This window comes from Oncorhynchus keta, chromosome 6 (assembly GCF_023373465.1).
Source record: "Oncorhynchus keta strain PuntledgeMale-10-30-2019 chromosome 6, Oket_V2, whole genome shotgun sequence".
Taxonomy (NCBI): Eukaryota; Metazoa; Chordata; class Actinopteri; order Salmoniformes; family Salmonidae; genus Oncorhynchus; species Oncorhynchus keta.
The window spans coordinates 26777315-26793888 of NC_068426.1; the positions used below are offsets into that span (position 1 = coordinate 26777315).

At 43.4% G+C, this 16574-nt stretch overlaps 1 protein-coding gene across 3 annotated transcripts in view; it reads right to left on the reverse strand.

Moving 5' to 3' along the window:
* LOC118385302 (T-box transcription factor TBX5-A-like) overlaps positions 1-13176 on the reverse strand; it is a 50235-nt gene extending 37059 nt beyond the window's left edge. The window contains exon 1 of one of the 3 annotated variants that reach the window (XM_035772329.1): positions 13092-13176. In XM_035772329.1, the coding sequence (XP_035628222.1) occupies positions 13092-13137 (46 nt within the window). In that variant the 5' untranslated portion in view covers positions 13138-13176. Of the gene's footprint in view, positions 1-12173; positions 12281-12880; positions 13035-13091 lie in introns of those variants that run through there. The other 2 variants (XM_035772331.2, XM_035772333.1) reach the window with 2 other exon arrangements.
* Positions 13177-16574: the final 3398 nt, after the last annotated feature.

A 16574-nucleotide genomic window follows, 5' to 3' on the forward strand; every position in this document is an offset into this window, starting at 1 on the left:
GCGGGTGAAGAAGGTGTTTAGCTTGTCTGGGAGCAAGACTTTGGTGTCATGGCTGGTTTTCCCTTTGTAATCCGTGATTGTCTGTAGACCCTGCCACAGACGTCTCGTGTCTGAGCCGTTGAATTGCGACTCCATTCTGTGTCTGTACTGATGTTTTGCCTGTTTGATTGTTTTACGGGGGGAATAACGACACTATTGATATTCAACCATATTCCAGTCACCTTGCCAGGGTTAAATGCAGTGGTTCGTGCATTCAGTTTTGCGCAAATTCTGCCAGTATAGAGACAAAGTAGAATCTCAATTCAACGGCTCAGACACAAGAGGTATGTGGCAGGGTCTACAGTCAATCACGTATTACAAAAAGAAAACCAGCCCAGTCACGGACCAGGATGTCTTGCTCCCAGGCAGACTAAATAACTTTTTTGCCCGCTTTGACGACAATACAGTGCCACTGACACGGCCTGCAACGAAAACATGCGGACTCTCCTTCACTGCAGCCGACGTGAGGAAAACATTTGAACATGTCAACCCTCGCAAGGCTGCAGGCCCAGAAGGCATCCCCAGCCGCGCCCTCAGAGCATGCGCAGACCAGTTGGCTGGTGTGTTTACGGACATATTCAATCAATCCCTATCCCAGTCTGTTGTTCCCACATGCTTCAAGAGGGCCACCATTGTTCCTGTTCCCAAGAAAGCTAAGGTAACTGAGCTAAACGACTACCGCCCCGTAGCACTCACTTCCGTCATCATGAAGTGCTTTGAGAGACTAGTCAAGGATCATATCACCTCCACCCTACCTGACACCCTAGACCCACTCCCAATTTGCTTACCGCCCAAATAGGTCCACAGACGATGCAATCTCAATCACACTGCACACTGCCCTAACCCATCTGGACAAGAGGAATACCTATGTGAGAATACTGTTCATCGACGACAGCTTGGCATTTAACACCATAGTGCCCTCCAAGCTCGTCATCAAGCTCGAGACCCTGGGTCTCGACCCCGCCCTGTGCAACTGGGTACTGGACTTCCTGACGGGCCGCCCCCAGGTGGTGAGGGTAGGCAACAACATTTCCACCCCGCTGATCCTCAACACTGGGGCCCCACAAGGGTGCATTCTGAGCCCTCTCTTGTACTCCCTGTTCACCCACGACTGCGTGGCCAGGCACGCCTCCAACTCAATCATCAAGTTTGCGGACGACACAACAGTGGTAGGCTTGATTACCAACAACGACGAGACGGCCTACAGGGAGGAGGTGAGGGCCCTCGGGTAGTGGTGTCAGGAAAATAACCTCACACTCAACGTCAACAAAACTAAGGAGATGATTGTGGACTTCAGGAAACAGCAGAGGGAACACCCCCCTATCCACATTGATGGGACAGTAGTGGAGAGGGTAGTAAGTTTTAAGTACCTCGGCGTACACATCACAGACAAACTGAATTGGTCCACCCACACAGACAGCATCGTGAAGAAGGCGCAGCAGCGCCTCTTCAACCTCAGGAGGCTGAAGAAATTCAGCTTGTCACCAAAAGCACTCACAAACTTCTACTGATGCACAATCGAGAGCATCCTGACGGGCTGTATCACCGCCTGGTACGGCAACTGCTCCGCCCACAACCGTAAGGCTCTCCAGAGGGTAGTGAGGTCTGCACAACGAATCACCGGGGGCAAACTACCTGCCCTCCAGGACAACTACACCACCCGATGTCACAGGAAGGCCATAAAGATCATCAAGGACAACAACCACCGAGCCACTGCCTGTTCACCCCGCTATCATCGAGAAGGCGAGGTCAGTACAGGTGCATCAAAGCTGGGACTGAGAGACTGAAAAACAGCTTCTATCTCAAGGCCATCAGACTGTTAAACAGCCACCACTAACATTGAGTGGCTGCTGCCAACACACTGACTCAACTCCAGCCACTTTAATAATGGGAATTGATGGGAAATGATGTAAAATATATCACTAGCCACTTTAAACAATGCTACCCAATATACTGTTTACATACCCTACATTATTCATCTCATATGTATATGTATATACTGTACTCTATCATCTACTGCATCTTTATGCAATACATGTATCACTAGCCACTTTAGCTATGCCACTTTGTTTACATACTCATCTCATATGTATATACTGCACTCAATACCATCTACTGTATCTTGCCTATGCCGCTCTGTACCATCACTCACTCATATATCTTTATGTACATATTCTTATCCCCTTACAGTTGTATCTAAAAGGTAGTAGTTTTGGAATTGTTAGCTAGATTACTTGTTGGTTATTACTGCATTGTCGGAACTAGAAGCACAAGCATTTCGCTACACTCGCATTAACATCTGCTAACCATGTGTATGTGACAAATAACATTTGATTTAATTTGATCTATTCTGCCATCTATTTCTGGTTTGGGTAGTTTTTAATAATCACCTCTGGAACAACATCCTCTACACTTCCTGATGAACTCAGTCACTGTGTAAGTGTCAATGTTATTCTCAGAGGCTACCCGGAACATATCCCAGTCCACGTGATTAAAACAATCTCGAAGCATGGATACCGATCGGTCAGACCAGCTTTGAATAGACCTTTGCATGGGTACTTCCTGTTTGAGTTTCTGCTTACAGAGATTAAAGGAAGGGAGGAGCAAAATGGAGTAATATTCTGATTTGCCGAAGGGAGTGTGGGGGAGGGCCTTGTAGGCAGCTCGAAAAGGCGAGAAGCAGTGATCCCTAAATGAGTGTTTTCTATAAACGAGTACTACAGTCAATGTGTTGATAGATCTTCAGTCGCATTATCCTCAAATTTGCTTTGTTAAAATCCCCTCCTACAATAAATGCGGCCTCAGGATATTTGTTTTCCAGTTTGCATAAAGTCCAGTTTAGTTCCTCGAAGGCTACACTGTAGTTTCAGTATAGTTCATGTCGTAGGTATGCTTGTAATCGTTAAAAGGAATGGAGCTAAGCTCAGGCGAAATCCTAGAGGAAAACCTGGTTCAGTCTGCTTTCCATCAGACACTGTGTTATGGCTGTTGTCGGAATGAGACCAAAGTGCAGGATGGTAAGCGTTCATGATTTTTAATAAACTGAACACCGCAACAAAATAACAAAGTAGAAAAAACGAAAGCGCACAGTTCTGTCAGGCAACAAAATAGCTAAACAGAAAATAACTCCCCACAAAACCCAAACGGAAAATCACAATTTATATATGATCCCTAATCAGAGACAACGATAGACAGCTGCCTCTGATTGGGAACTACACTAGGCAAAAACAACAAAGAAATAGAGAACAGATTCTCCCACCCGAGTCACACCCTGACCTAACCAAACATACAGAATAAATAAGGATCTCTAAGGTCAGGGCGTGACAGTACCCCCCCCCAAAGGTGCGGACTCCGGCCGCAAACCTGAACCTATAGGAGAGGGTCCGGGTGGGCATCTACTCTCGGTGGGGGGTCCGGTGCGGGAAGCAGACCACGCCCCACTTTAGGCTCCCCCCACTTCGGTGGCGCTTCCGGTGCAGGGATCGTCGCTGGAGGCTCTGGACTGCAGACTGCCGCTGGGGACTCGGGACTGCAGACTGCCGCTGGGGGCTCGGGACTGGGGATCGCCGCTGGAGGCTCGGGACTGCGGATCGCCACTGGAGGCTCCGAACTGGGGACCTTCGCTGGAGGCTCCGGACTGGGGACCTTCGCTGGAGGCTCCGGATTGGGGACCGTCGCTGCAGGCTCTAGACTGTGGACCGTCTCTGCAGGCTCCGGACTGGGGACTGTCGTTGGAGGCTCTGTGCCATGGATCATCACTGGAGGCTTTGTGCCATGGATCATCACTGGAGGCTTCGGGCCATGGATCATCACTGGAGGCTTCGGGCCATGGATCATCACTGGAGGCTTCGGGCCATGGATCATCACTGTAGGCTTCGGGCCATGGATCATCACTGGAGCCTTCGTACGTGGAGCCGGAACAGGTCTCACCGGACTGAGGAGACGTACTGGAAGCCTGGTGCGTGGAGCTGCCACAGGGCTTACTAGGCTGGGGAGACATACTGGAGGCCTGGTACGTGGAACCGGAACAGGTCTCACCGGACTGGGGAGATGCACTGGAATCCTGGTGCGTGGAGCAGGCACCGGATACACAGGGCCGTGGAGGAGCACTGGAGGTCTCAAGCGTAGAGCTGGCACAACCCGTCATGGCTGGATGGTTACTTTCGCCCGGCAAATGCAGGGTGCTAGCACAGGACGCACTGGGCTGTGCAGACGCACCGGAGACACAGTGCGCAGAGCCGGCGCAGGATATCCTGGGCCGAAGAGACGCACTGGAGGCCAGAAGGGCTGAGCCGGCACCATCCGTCATGGCTGGATGCCCACTCTAGCCCGGCCAATGCGGGGAGCTGGAATATAGCGCACCGGGCTGTGACTGTGCACTGGAGACATGGTGCGCATAACCGCATAACACGGTGCCCGACCGGTCACACGCTCCCCACGGTAAGCATGAGGAGTTGGCTCAGGTCTAAACCCTGACTCTGCCAATCTGCCCGTGTGCCCCCCCAAAAAGGTTTTTGGAGCTGCCTCTTGGGCTTCCGTGCTAGCTGTGACCCCTTGTATAGTTGCTCCCTCCTTGCTGCCTCTGTCTGCTCCCATGGGAGGCGATCCCTCCCAGCCAGAATCCTCCCACGTCCAGGTTCCTTTACCATTCAGAATGTCCTCCCACGTCCATTTCTCCTGACCATGCTGCTTGGTCATTTTGTGGTGGGGAGTTCTGTTACGTCCGTCGTTAGTGGTAGAATGACCGTACCAAGGTGCAGCGTGGTAGGCGTCCATGATTATCCACAACACCGCAACAAAATAACAAAGTAGAAAAAAACGAAAGTGCACAGTTCTGTCAGGCAACAAAACAGCTAAACAGAAAATAACTCCCCACAAAACCCAAACGGAAAATCACAATTTATATGTGATCCCTAATCAGAGACAACGATAGACAGCTGCCTCTAATTGGAAACCACACTAGGCAAAAACAACAAAGAAATAGAAAACAGATTCTCCCACCAGAGTCACACCCTGACCTAACCAAACATAGAGAATAAATAAGGATCTCTAAGGTCAGGGCATGACACACTGGGAGATTAACTAACCTTTCAGCAGGACATTAACTTAAAACACAAGAACAAATCTACACTGGAGTTGCTTACCAAGAAGACAGCGAAAGATCCTGCATGCCCGAGTTACAGTTTTGAAAATGGTTGTTTAGCTAGGATCAACAACCAGTTTGACAGAGCTTGAATCTTTTTGAAAAGAGTAACGGGCAAATATTGTTCAATCCAATTTTTCAAAGCTCTTAGAGACTTACCCAGAAAGACTCATAACTGTAATGACTGCCAAATGTGATTCTAACATGTAGTGACTCAGGGGTGTGAATACTTACGTAAATGAGATATTTCTGTGTTTCATTTTCAAGAGATTTGCCGACATTTCAACAATTCTTCACGTTGTCATTATGGGGTATTGTGTGTAGATGGATAAGATACAGGCTGAATTCAAATTATTAAAACAATGTAACACAACAGAATGTGGAATAAGTCAAGGGCTATGAAGGAACTTTACATAGTGAAGGGACTGTACATAGTGAGTCTTTCTGGGTACTGTACATAGTGATCGATATAGCAGCGGAAATAAATTCAGGGTGAGTCGTAATTGGATTTTGCCACGTGATTTTGGTATGTTTTGCCCTGTAGTCACTGACAGTTTGGAAGCCTTTGTTAAGGCCTCTAGATGTGCAAGTGATAAAAAACACCAAATATTAACTTATATGCTGCAATGTGTAAACACATTACCGAGCAGCCAAGCAGCTCGCACCAATCACATTACGGTAAAATACTGTGAAATACAAACCCCATCTCCCCTCTATTAATGTGGTCCTTCTGTAGCTCAGTTGGTAGAGCATGGCGCTTGTAACGCCAGGGTAGTGGGTTCGATCCCCGGGACCACCCATACGTAGAATGTATGCACACATGACTGTAAGTCGCTTTGGATAAAAGCGTCTGCTAAATGGCATATATAATAATAATATAATAATGTCATTCGCTCATCCATTAATTAATACATTTTTACTGTATATTACAGTCCATTCTCTGCTATTTTACTGTGTGCCATCATGACAAAGTACTTGCTTTAATTCTGTGTTTAGATTACAGTAGTGCAATACGAAATACAGTAACTTACTTAGCACTGGCTGCCTGTAAGTTGCAGTCAAATTCACAGCAACCCCTTTACAGTTTAACGCAGGTATATTTACCATGTTATTGCCTGCAGAAGAGACCACGGGGAGCTGAAACGCAACTTAATCAAAGCATTATGTAGGTATGTTCTGAATGTTGTATTAACAAATGTTGTACCGATTCCCTTTTAATTGTTCTTTCTAGTGCATTGATGATTTCTAACGCACTGGTTATGGGATTGGTCATTATAGTAAAGGAATAGGGTCATCTACTGGTGGACGTAGTTAAAGTGAAATTGAATCAATAAAATAACTGTAAAACTGTCAAGAAAGGAAAAAAGTCTAGTGTAAAATGTGGTAGATCAGAAAGCACTTTGAGCTACCGGTACTGCATAGCAACAGATTGCATTTCAATGTGCATGTATTAACAACATTATTACTGTAATCTTATGCGCTCCAAACCTCAGATAATCATGTATAGCACAGTCAGAACAAAAAAAGGTTGTTAACTAACTTGTTCCTTTCTTGGGGCGGCAGGGTAGCCTAGTGGTTAGAGCGTTGGACTAGTAACCGGAAGGTTGCAAGTTCAAACCCCCGAGCTGACAAGGTACAAATCTGTCGTTCTGCCCCTGAACAGGCAGTTAACCCGCTGTTCCTAGGCCGTCATTGAAAATAAGAATTTGTTCTTAACTGACTTGCCTGGTTAAATAAAGGTAAAATAAAAAAATAAAAAAAAATAAAAAAAGATGTGTAATTACACTGTAACTAGTATTGTAGTTAATTGTAAAACCTCATAGTTACACTGTAATAAAAACATGTAACTCACTGGTGGTAATTGGTGGCTTGTTAGCGTGCTTGTTACAAATGGGAAAGTTTCCACAAAAATTCACCAATTTAGGGTTTTGTTTCTTTTCAGCTGCATCCAAATCAGTAACAACTGTCACAAGGTTGTATTCTCTCATGGACAGATGCACTGGGTGTCCAAGATTAGCAAGGTTGGAGGCTCAATAGGCTTTAATTACCTACTTGTGAATGCGCAGAACACCAATCTCAACGTCAACAGTAAAGAGGCGACTCCGGGATGCTGGCTTTCTAGGCAGAGTTGCAAAGAAAAAGCCATATCTCAGACTGGCCAATACAAAGAAAAGATTAAGATGGGCAAAAGAACACAGACACTGGACAGAGGAACTCTGCCTAGAAGGCCAGCATCCCAGAGTCGCCTCTTCACTGTTGACATTGAGACTGGTGTTTTGCAGGTACTATTTAATGAAGCTGCCAGTTGAGGACTTGTGAGGTGTCTGTTTCTCAAACTAGACACTCTAATGTACTTTTCCTCTTGTTCAGTTGTGCACCGGGGCCTCTCACTCCTCTTTCTATTCTGGTTAGAGCCAGTTTGCGCTGTTCTGTGAAGGGAGTAGTACACAGCGTTGTACGAGATCCTCAGTTTCTTGGCAATTTCTCGCATGGAATAGCCTTCATTTCTCAGAACAAGAATAGACTGACAAGTTTCAGACAAAAGTCCTTTGTTTCTAGCCATTTTGAGCCTGTAATCGAACCCACAAATGCTGATGCTCCAGATACTCAACTAGTCTACAGAAGGCCAGTTTTATAGCTTCTTTAATCAGAACAACAGTTTTCAGCTGTGCTAACATAATTGAAAAAGGGTTTTCTAAATTCACAGAGGAGGGTGGTCTTCCCCTTCCTCCTCACAATCCATTAGCCTTTTAAAATTATAAACTTGGATTAGCTAACCAGACGTGCCATTGGAACACAGGAGTGATGGTTGCTGATAATGGGCATCTGTACGCCTATGTATATATTCCATTAAAATCAGCCTTTTCCAGCTGCAATAGTCATTTACAACATTAACAATGTCTACAGTGTATTTCTGATCAATTTGATGTTATTTTAAAGGCCAAAAAATGTGCTTTTCTTTCAAAGACAAGGACTTTTCTAAATGACCCCAAACTTTTGAATGATGTTGTAACGACGTTCTTCGTTTGTCGAAAGAGAGTCGGACCGAAATGCAGCGTGGTTGTTACTCATGATCTTTAATGAAGGATCGCGATACATGAATATAACTTATACAAATACAAAAACAACAAACGGAACGTGAAACCTAATTACAGCCTATCTGGTGAAACTACACAGAGACAGGAACAATCACCCACGAAATACAAAGCGAAACCAGGCTACCTAAATACGGTTCCCAATCAGAGACAACGAGAATCACCTGACTCTGATTGAGAACCGCCTCAGGCAGCCAAGCCCATACAACACCCCTACTCAGCCGCAATCCCAATAATGCAAAAACCCCAATACGAAATACAACAACATAAACCCATGTCACACCCTGGCCTGACCAAATAATTAAAGAAAACACAAAATACTAAGACCAAGGCGTGACAGATGTACTCTTTTTAAACCTAGTGTACTAGGTTTGATGACAGAATTAGCTAGCTAGCTAGCTAACGTAATACCCTTGGGTACCGTACGGATACCCTGAGAACAAGAATCAGAGAAGATAAGACCATCGAGCCCAGCTAGGTTGCTATTTGCCAGCTTTAAGTAGCTAGGTGGCTAATGTTAGCTGTCAAGGCATGGACAGTCTATTCTGTACTGTAGATGCAGTGGTGCAAAGTACTTAGGAAAAAATAAATAAGTAGGCTTTTGGGGTATCTGTATTTTAGTTTACCATTTATATTTTTGACTACTTTTACTTTTACTCCGCTACATGCCTGAAGAAAATAATATACTTTTTACTCCATACATTTTCCCTGACACCCAAAAGTACTCGTTACATTTTGAATGCTTAGCAGGACAAGAAAATTGTTAAATTCATGCACTTATCAAGAGAACATCCCTGGTCATCCCTACTGCCTCTGATCTGGTGGACTAACTAAACACAAATACTTTGTTTGTAAATTATGTCTGAATGTTGTAGTGTGCCCCTGGCTATCCGTAAATTAAAAACACAAGAAGATCATAATATATATGCCATTTAGCAGACGCTTTTATCCAAAGCGACTTACAGTCATGTGTGCATACATTCTACGTATGGGTGGTCCCGGGGATCGAACCCACTACCCTGGCGTTACAAGCGCCATCCTCTACCAACTGAGCTACAGAAGGACGTCTGGTTTGCTTAATATAGGTTATTTATACTTTTACTTTTGATAAATAAGTATATTTTAGCAATTGCATTTACTTTTGAGACTTAAGTATATTCAAATAATCAAATGCTTTTAGACTTTTACTCTCGTAGCATTTTACTGGGCGACTTTCACTGTCACCAAGTCAGTGTTAACACAAATTGTGGGCATGTTCAAGGTCTTCGTTATTTTGAGCGAGTTTCATAGATGGGCAGATCTTGACGTGATGCCGCCTGGGATAAATAAATAAGTGCAACAGTGTGTCCCATCCAAAAGTGAGAATGCTGTTCAACCAGTAGACCTCTGCAAGGTTACATGACAACATAAGAGGTTGTCTTATGACCATTTTAAGTGCATTTATAAACCATTATTTAACCAAGTTAAATAGGCCCCCTAATTTGGCAAGTACTGAATGACTATCTCGCAATTTTAGCCATAACTGTTTACTAATTTGTAAATGCTTTGAGATTGATGCTTAATAAAGTCATCCACCCATTGTCAAGCCCTGCCCTCCTTAGCTACTGTTGCTTTCCAGGTCAAATACACTGTTAAATGATTTAACAATAAAACATGTTTTTGCTATAGCGCTCATAAGCTCCCATGAATTTCAACAGCTGGACGAAGGCCTGGGTATCAGACTCCCAGAGCCCTTTATAGCAGAGGTGTGTCAATGAGGTGGTTGGTTTTCAATTGGCTAACACTTACAAAATCGGAATCTTGAACATTTGTAACAAGCACGGTAACAAGCATTCGTTGTTACACCACTGTAATTAAAGACTGCAATTACCACCAGATACATGTTGTTACTACAGTGTAACTATTAATTATTACAATTAATTACAATACTTGTTACAGTGTAATTACATATGTAAACTACATTGTAATAAGGTATATTTAGGTATGCAAAAGTTACAAAAACCAAACAAATCAGAAATACCAAAAATATGTTTTTATAGCTGCAAAGGTCAGCAACTACTCAAGCCTTAGACTATAACCCTGTATTATAAAGAATTAAATCAAGCTATTCCTGCCAAGCTGTTCATCAGAGCACCAAGCATTATTCAAAAACCAACGTGCCTCAAATCCTTAATTGATAACAAATGACGATAATGCAAGTTCCCTCCAAATACAGAACTACAAATCCCATCCACCCATGCAATTATCACAGGTTGGCGGGTTGGCCAAAATCTCATATCCTGTTAGGTTGAGGCTGTCATCTGCTTTCCCAGTGTTGAAAGGCACAAATAGGTACATGGAAAGTCTAGACAGAATGAAATACTGAAGGGGATTGGCTACATAAGAACAAATTCTTATTTACAATGACAGCCTAGGAACAGTGGGTTAATTGCCTTGTTCAGGGGCAGAACGACCGTTTTTTCCTTGTCTGCTCAGGGATTCAATCTTGCAAACTTTCGGTAACTAGTCCAACACTCTAACCACTAATCTACCTGCCGCCCCAAATAATGTGTTAGACATAGTTTCATGGCCATAGTGTCGCTCCGGTCGGTTTCAGTCTTGCATAATGACTGGAAAGTGATGTGTCCTGATTGATGCCTCATTTGTCTGTGGGCCTTATGCCTTCCTTCCTGATTAGATCCCATCACAGTCTCCTCCTGCCGCCAGGGTTCTTCCAGCTCCAGGCCTGTCTAAGGAAGGGGGTGACCCACCGAACTCTCCCCAGAATGGGTGGACCCTACATGGCCAAAGATGGCTCTATGCTCAGCCTTCCACTATGGCACCTCTCTCCCCCCTCTTCCTCCTCCCGAGAGTTTACGGTTGTTCCACTGGAGACAGGGATGATAAGTTATCTGGGGCCGCACGGCACTGCAGCGTTCAGAGGCAGAGTCCCCCACACCTCCAGCCTGGCTCTGAGTTCTGCAGGCAGCACGGGGCCCTGGGCTCAAGGGTGGTTGGGGCTGGGCTGACACATTTCTGTTAACAATCACATCACACACAGGGACCCACATTCCGACTTCCTGATCCCTTTCTCTTCCCCATCTCTCCTTCACAGCCTTCCTCTTCCCCCAGCTGGCTCTCAGTGGAACTGTGCAGCCATAGGTCAGACATTGAGGAAATAAAAAATGTGGATTCCTGCATTAATAATAAAATAAGTATCATGATAATATTACTGGTAATTACAATATTATTAATTACTAGCACATTTTAAATTCACGGTTTCCTTATCATCATTTTGATTTATTTGATTGTATCTTCTGCCATGATTTCCCCCTTAATTATGTGACAGAATTGTCCATGTCATGTACTCTGCTGCTCTCTATTGGTCCTTCACTCTTAGTTCATTGGCTTGTAAAAATAGAGAACAGACAGACCAAACAACAAATGTTGGCTGAGGACAGTACCAAAACGTCAATAATTGAATCAAGAGAGAAAGCAGACATGACACTGCAGACATCACAAAAGGTGTTCAGTTATCAAGCTAGGCATCACAATGGAAATAAGTCTGATTTTTTGTGTGATACCGCTGACACGTTTAAAAAAAAAGTTTACTGGCAAATAAAATCAATCAATCAAGTAAGCAATAATACAATACAATACCAATACAACATGCATACTTGAGACATGAGTTGGATGCAGCCCCTACCTGAATGATGTTTTGGAAGTTCTATCAGATGGGCACTATAGGGATCACTAGGAATAAGATATCCACTGCCAACCATACATTCTCTACTCTTCCCAAGTTTGGAAGTAGCAAATTAGACATCAGTGTGTACGGATGAGGGCTACTAGTGGGTGGCACACACACACACAGAACACAGTTAGAGAAGCCTGGATAAGGTGAGTTGTGTGGGAACCTTCTGGTGTGGTATGGGAAACTTCTGGTGTGGTCCGTCTGGTCTTGTCCAGTCTAGGCAGTCCTTACAGGGATTGGGGTCTGGGGGTCATCCTCTCTCACCTACCGCTAGGGTTCATCACAGAGCACAAATCATGACTGTCTGCAAGCCTCACTACCCCAAAACTCCAGGTAGGCCGAGATTTCGCTTTGAACCATTGACGTCAGATCAATTTAAACACCACAATCAATAGGCCAATAGGGTAGTTGAGGGGATCTTCCTTCTTCATCTAATCACTGTGGTCATGCTGATTTAATCAACTCCTTTCCTGAATAAAGAAAGGGCAAGTGACATAGTGCTCGAGGACCTCCTCGGTTTAGAAAATGTAAACGAAACAATAGGCTACTCACCAGACAGGTGGTCTTGATCAGGGCCTAGTTTCCCAGTTGTGATGTAACTTAAACATTAGAATGATCATACCAGATGCATCGTTATTTAGGAGCCAATGTTTTAAGTGTTTCCCAAACAAGCGCGTGGAGAGAATGTTCGCTAAGTGCGTCAGACCATGTTTAGATACTGATAGGATCGAAGGAAAAGCAGCGCTGCTCTGGAACCAGATCTTACCTTAGCATTAGAAGTATTCCACAATACTGACGATGGATCAGCTACTAGAGAAAGTTTACTACCTATGGCTGCAAATAGCTATTGAAGCGGTTTATTATGCTTACCCAATTACAATGCACTGGATCACAGATTAGGCACTTCATTGCGCACATGTTGTCACACATCATGAAATACTTGAGACAAAAATGACAGACAGTAGCCTAGTCGTAAAATAGAACTCAATTGATTGACCATTAAATTCATTTCAATATGATTGAAATAGGCTGTATAGGCCCAATCAACTTCACTTGTTTGTAACAATTTAAAATAGGCTACTTTGGCAACTTTTGATGAGTTCCGGAGTGGTGATTCGGGGTCCCATAAGGCAGCGATTACAGCCTCACCTCTTCTTGGGTATGACACTTGCTCTAACATGCTCTGTCAACTGTGGGACCTTATATAGACAGCTGTGTGCCTTTCCAAATCATGTCCAATCAAATTAATCTACCGCAGGTGGACTCCAATGAAGTAGTAGAAACATCTCAAGGATGTTCAATGGAAACAGGATGCACCAGAGCTCAATTTCAAGTCTCATAGCAAATAGTCTGAATCCTTATGTCCATAAGGTATTTCTGTTTTTTATTTTCAATAAATTAGTAAAACTTTGAACCTGTTTTAGTTTTGTTATTATGGGGTATTGTGTGTAGGTTGCCGATGAAAATAGTTTATTTAATCAATTTTAGAATAAGGCTGAAATTTAACAAAATGTGTAAAAGTCAACGAGTCTGAATACTTTCCGAAGCCACTATCAGAAAAAAACAATAGGCTGGGCAACACCTTCTACTGGATCATTTATCTATCTACAGCAATTTTTTGGTCTCCGATCCAGGGGTTTAACCAAGCCCGTCTTTTATATTTGTCACTGACTATTACCAATGTGCTGTTGAGAGATCTCCACCTAAAAACAAAATAGATTCACTGTTGCTGTCAAAGTAATTCAAAATGGTTTAACAGAGCAAATGAAATGTAACCGTACTTTATCTCATAAATCATTTATGATGCTAATTAGGCCTTTTATCAACAGCTACTGGTGTAAAGCTTGCCGCCATTGGACTCTGTAGTAGTGGAAACGCGTTCTCTGGAGTGATGAATCAGACTTCACTATCTGGCAGTCCGACGGATTCATCTGGGTTGTTGGATGCCAGGAGAACGCTACCTGACCCAATGCATAGTGCCAACTGTAAAGTTTGGTGGCGGAGGAATAATGGTCTAGAGCTGTTTTCATGGTTCAGGCTAGGCCCCTTAGTTTCATTGAAGGGGAATTTTAATGCTACGGGATTCTAGACCATTCTATGCTTCCAACTTTGTGGCAACAGTTTGGGGAAGGCCCTTTCCTGTTTCAGTATGACAGCTTATTACACAGCATACACCTGGTATTACTTTCTTAGCTACAGTATACATATCTCCCTGGCATATTACATCTTTCATGCAGCAGCATACAATACATTTTTGGACTCACCTTGTTGTGCTGTGCTCACTTGAACAGGAAGCTGGTGCGGTGGTCCTTCGTGGGAGAATTTTGTAATCAAAGTCTGGCATTCTCTGTATTTATGCTGCTGGAAACTCTAAAAGAAACAAGGTTGAATCATGATGACGTCAGTGATCTTCAGTTTGAAACTCTAGAAAGAAGCCTTAGTTCCCGACTAGCAATTCCGAGTTGGATGATGACCGTTCAAAATGTATTTTCCCAGTCGGAGCTAGAGTTCCCAGTTGTCTTGAATTGATTGAAGTCTGAGATTTCCCAGTTCTGAGTTTCCAGTTGTTTTGAGCATGCAGAAGTCATGCTGGAGTGACAGCATGGCCGATGTTAAATGTTTATAATTTTAATCTTGGAAAAGAGACCCTTAAAGCCTTACCTGGACCACACCAACGCCACTGGTGCAAACAATGTAAAAGTTGGAAGCATTTTCTGAGCTAGGCATTTTGGAGCTGCCTTACTCAAGAAAGCAAAAAATATGTATGCGGCTTTATTAACTCAATGATTTTAGATTTTTTTTACATTGTTTGCAAATTGATATGTAACACGTATTAATGGCAAAATAACATGCAAAACATATTTTCTTTAGCTAAACAGGTGGGGCTCAAAACAGGTGGGGCAGAATGACGGGTTGCCACTGAATGACATGGTGATATCTTTAGTTGATTTCACGTTGAATTCACGTTAGTTTACAACTCAACTAACAGTAAATCAAAATTAGACGTTGAACATACTTCTGTGCCCAGTGGGATTGAATTGTATTTGGTTGAAAATGTAACAAAATATCAACATTTTTAGGAGGAGCAGTAGGAGATGTATCTACTGCTTGGATAGATCCCATTGACTTAATCTGGCTTTAATTGCAGTTTGTTGGCAAATTAATAATTGGTAGGTTGGATTCACGTTTCCATCTCAACCAAAAATCTAAGTTAAAGAATAAGACTAAATCAAACGAAACTTTAAATGAACTTGGACAATCCTTTCACATATAGGCCTATTATTGCAGTAGGCCTAAAGCCATACCCTAGATTCCTGGAGAGATCTCTGGTTGAACATGAACGTCTCTCAAAGCGTTTCAGACGATTGAAATAGGCTACAGTGTGAATGATATTTATTCCAAAAGAACATGCTCAGTTCTTCATGAAAAGAAGGAAATCCAGTGAATGTGTCATCAAGGTAGGAAGGTGGGGTGAGTGCGGTGAGAGGCCAAAGATGTTGTCACGCCACACGCTTCACATGACTTTCATGGTAAAAGAGCTGTGTGTGTTTGTGTGTCAGTCAGTGTGTGCGTGTGCTAGCCTACAACTCGCCTCTAATCTGCCAGCCAGTGGTTGTGTATGAAGTGCCGTTGATGCTGGAGGCTATTAGACCTCTGAGGAGATGGAGATTTGCCTTCACTCATTCCCAGCAGCTCATCTACAGAAGGAGATGAAGGGAGAGATTAGACCCTTCTGTGGCAGGGGGAGAATTCCGTGGCCAGGCTAGGCTGAAACTCCTTCAAAACCAGGGCTGTCTAAAAAGCATGTAAAGAACCCATTTAGCACAGCAGAAGTAGCAGTGGCTTTAAACATGTATGCGACTCATACATGTTGCATGCAATGATGAAAATACATGCATGTAGTCTGGGATTTCCAAATCATGAAGATGTTTCAATGATGTAATGTTGTCTATGCTACCCCACTCTTCCTAGGTTTGTCTAAAATTGTTCGTGTTTGGTCAAATAAATCTTCAAAGGCTAAATAAGATAAAAACGCTTAGTTAGTCTTGAATCTTTAAAGAAAACGTATTTGGAAGGCTAGATTGTAATTCATTCCTGGGGGACCCTCAGGTTGTGCACACTTTTATTCTAGCCCTGCACCAACACACCTGATTTGACTACCCAACCTATCACCAAACCCTTGATTTGTTGAGTTAGGAGTTTAAGTACTGCGCTATAACAGAAATATGCACACCCTGAGGGGTCCACAATGACTGATTTGAGAAACGCTGGATTAGATTTCCAAAGTGTTTTGATGCATATTAACATGAGCTGACTTTGTGTTTTTACGCAGATTTCTGGAAAATGTATATACACAGATTCATAGACAGTTCACACTATATTGAGACTCTGAGACGCTCGTTTGAGTAAATATAGTAAACGTTTGATTACATTTTTGGGACACTGAATTCAAAATGTGATCTAATGTCTCCACCATGTGGTTTCAGATGGTATCACTTAATTAGTCAAAAGCATTACTGATTCCAACGATGTTAATCCTTTGTTATTTTACTACCTCATGTTT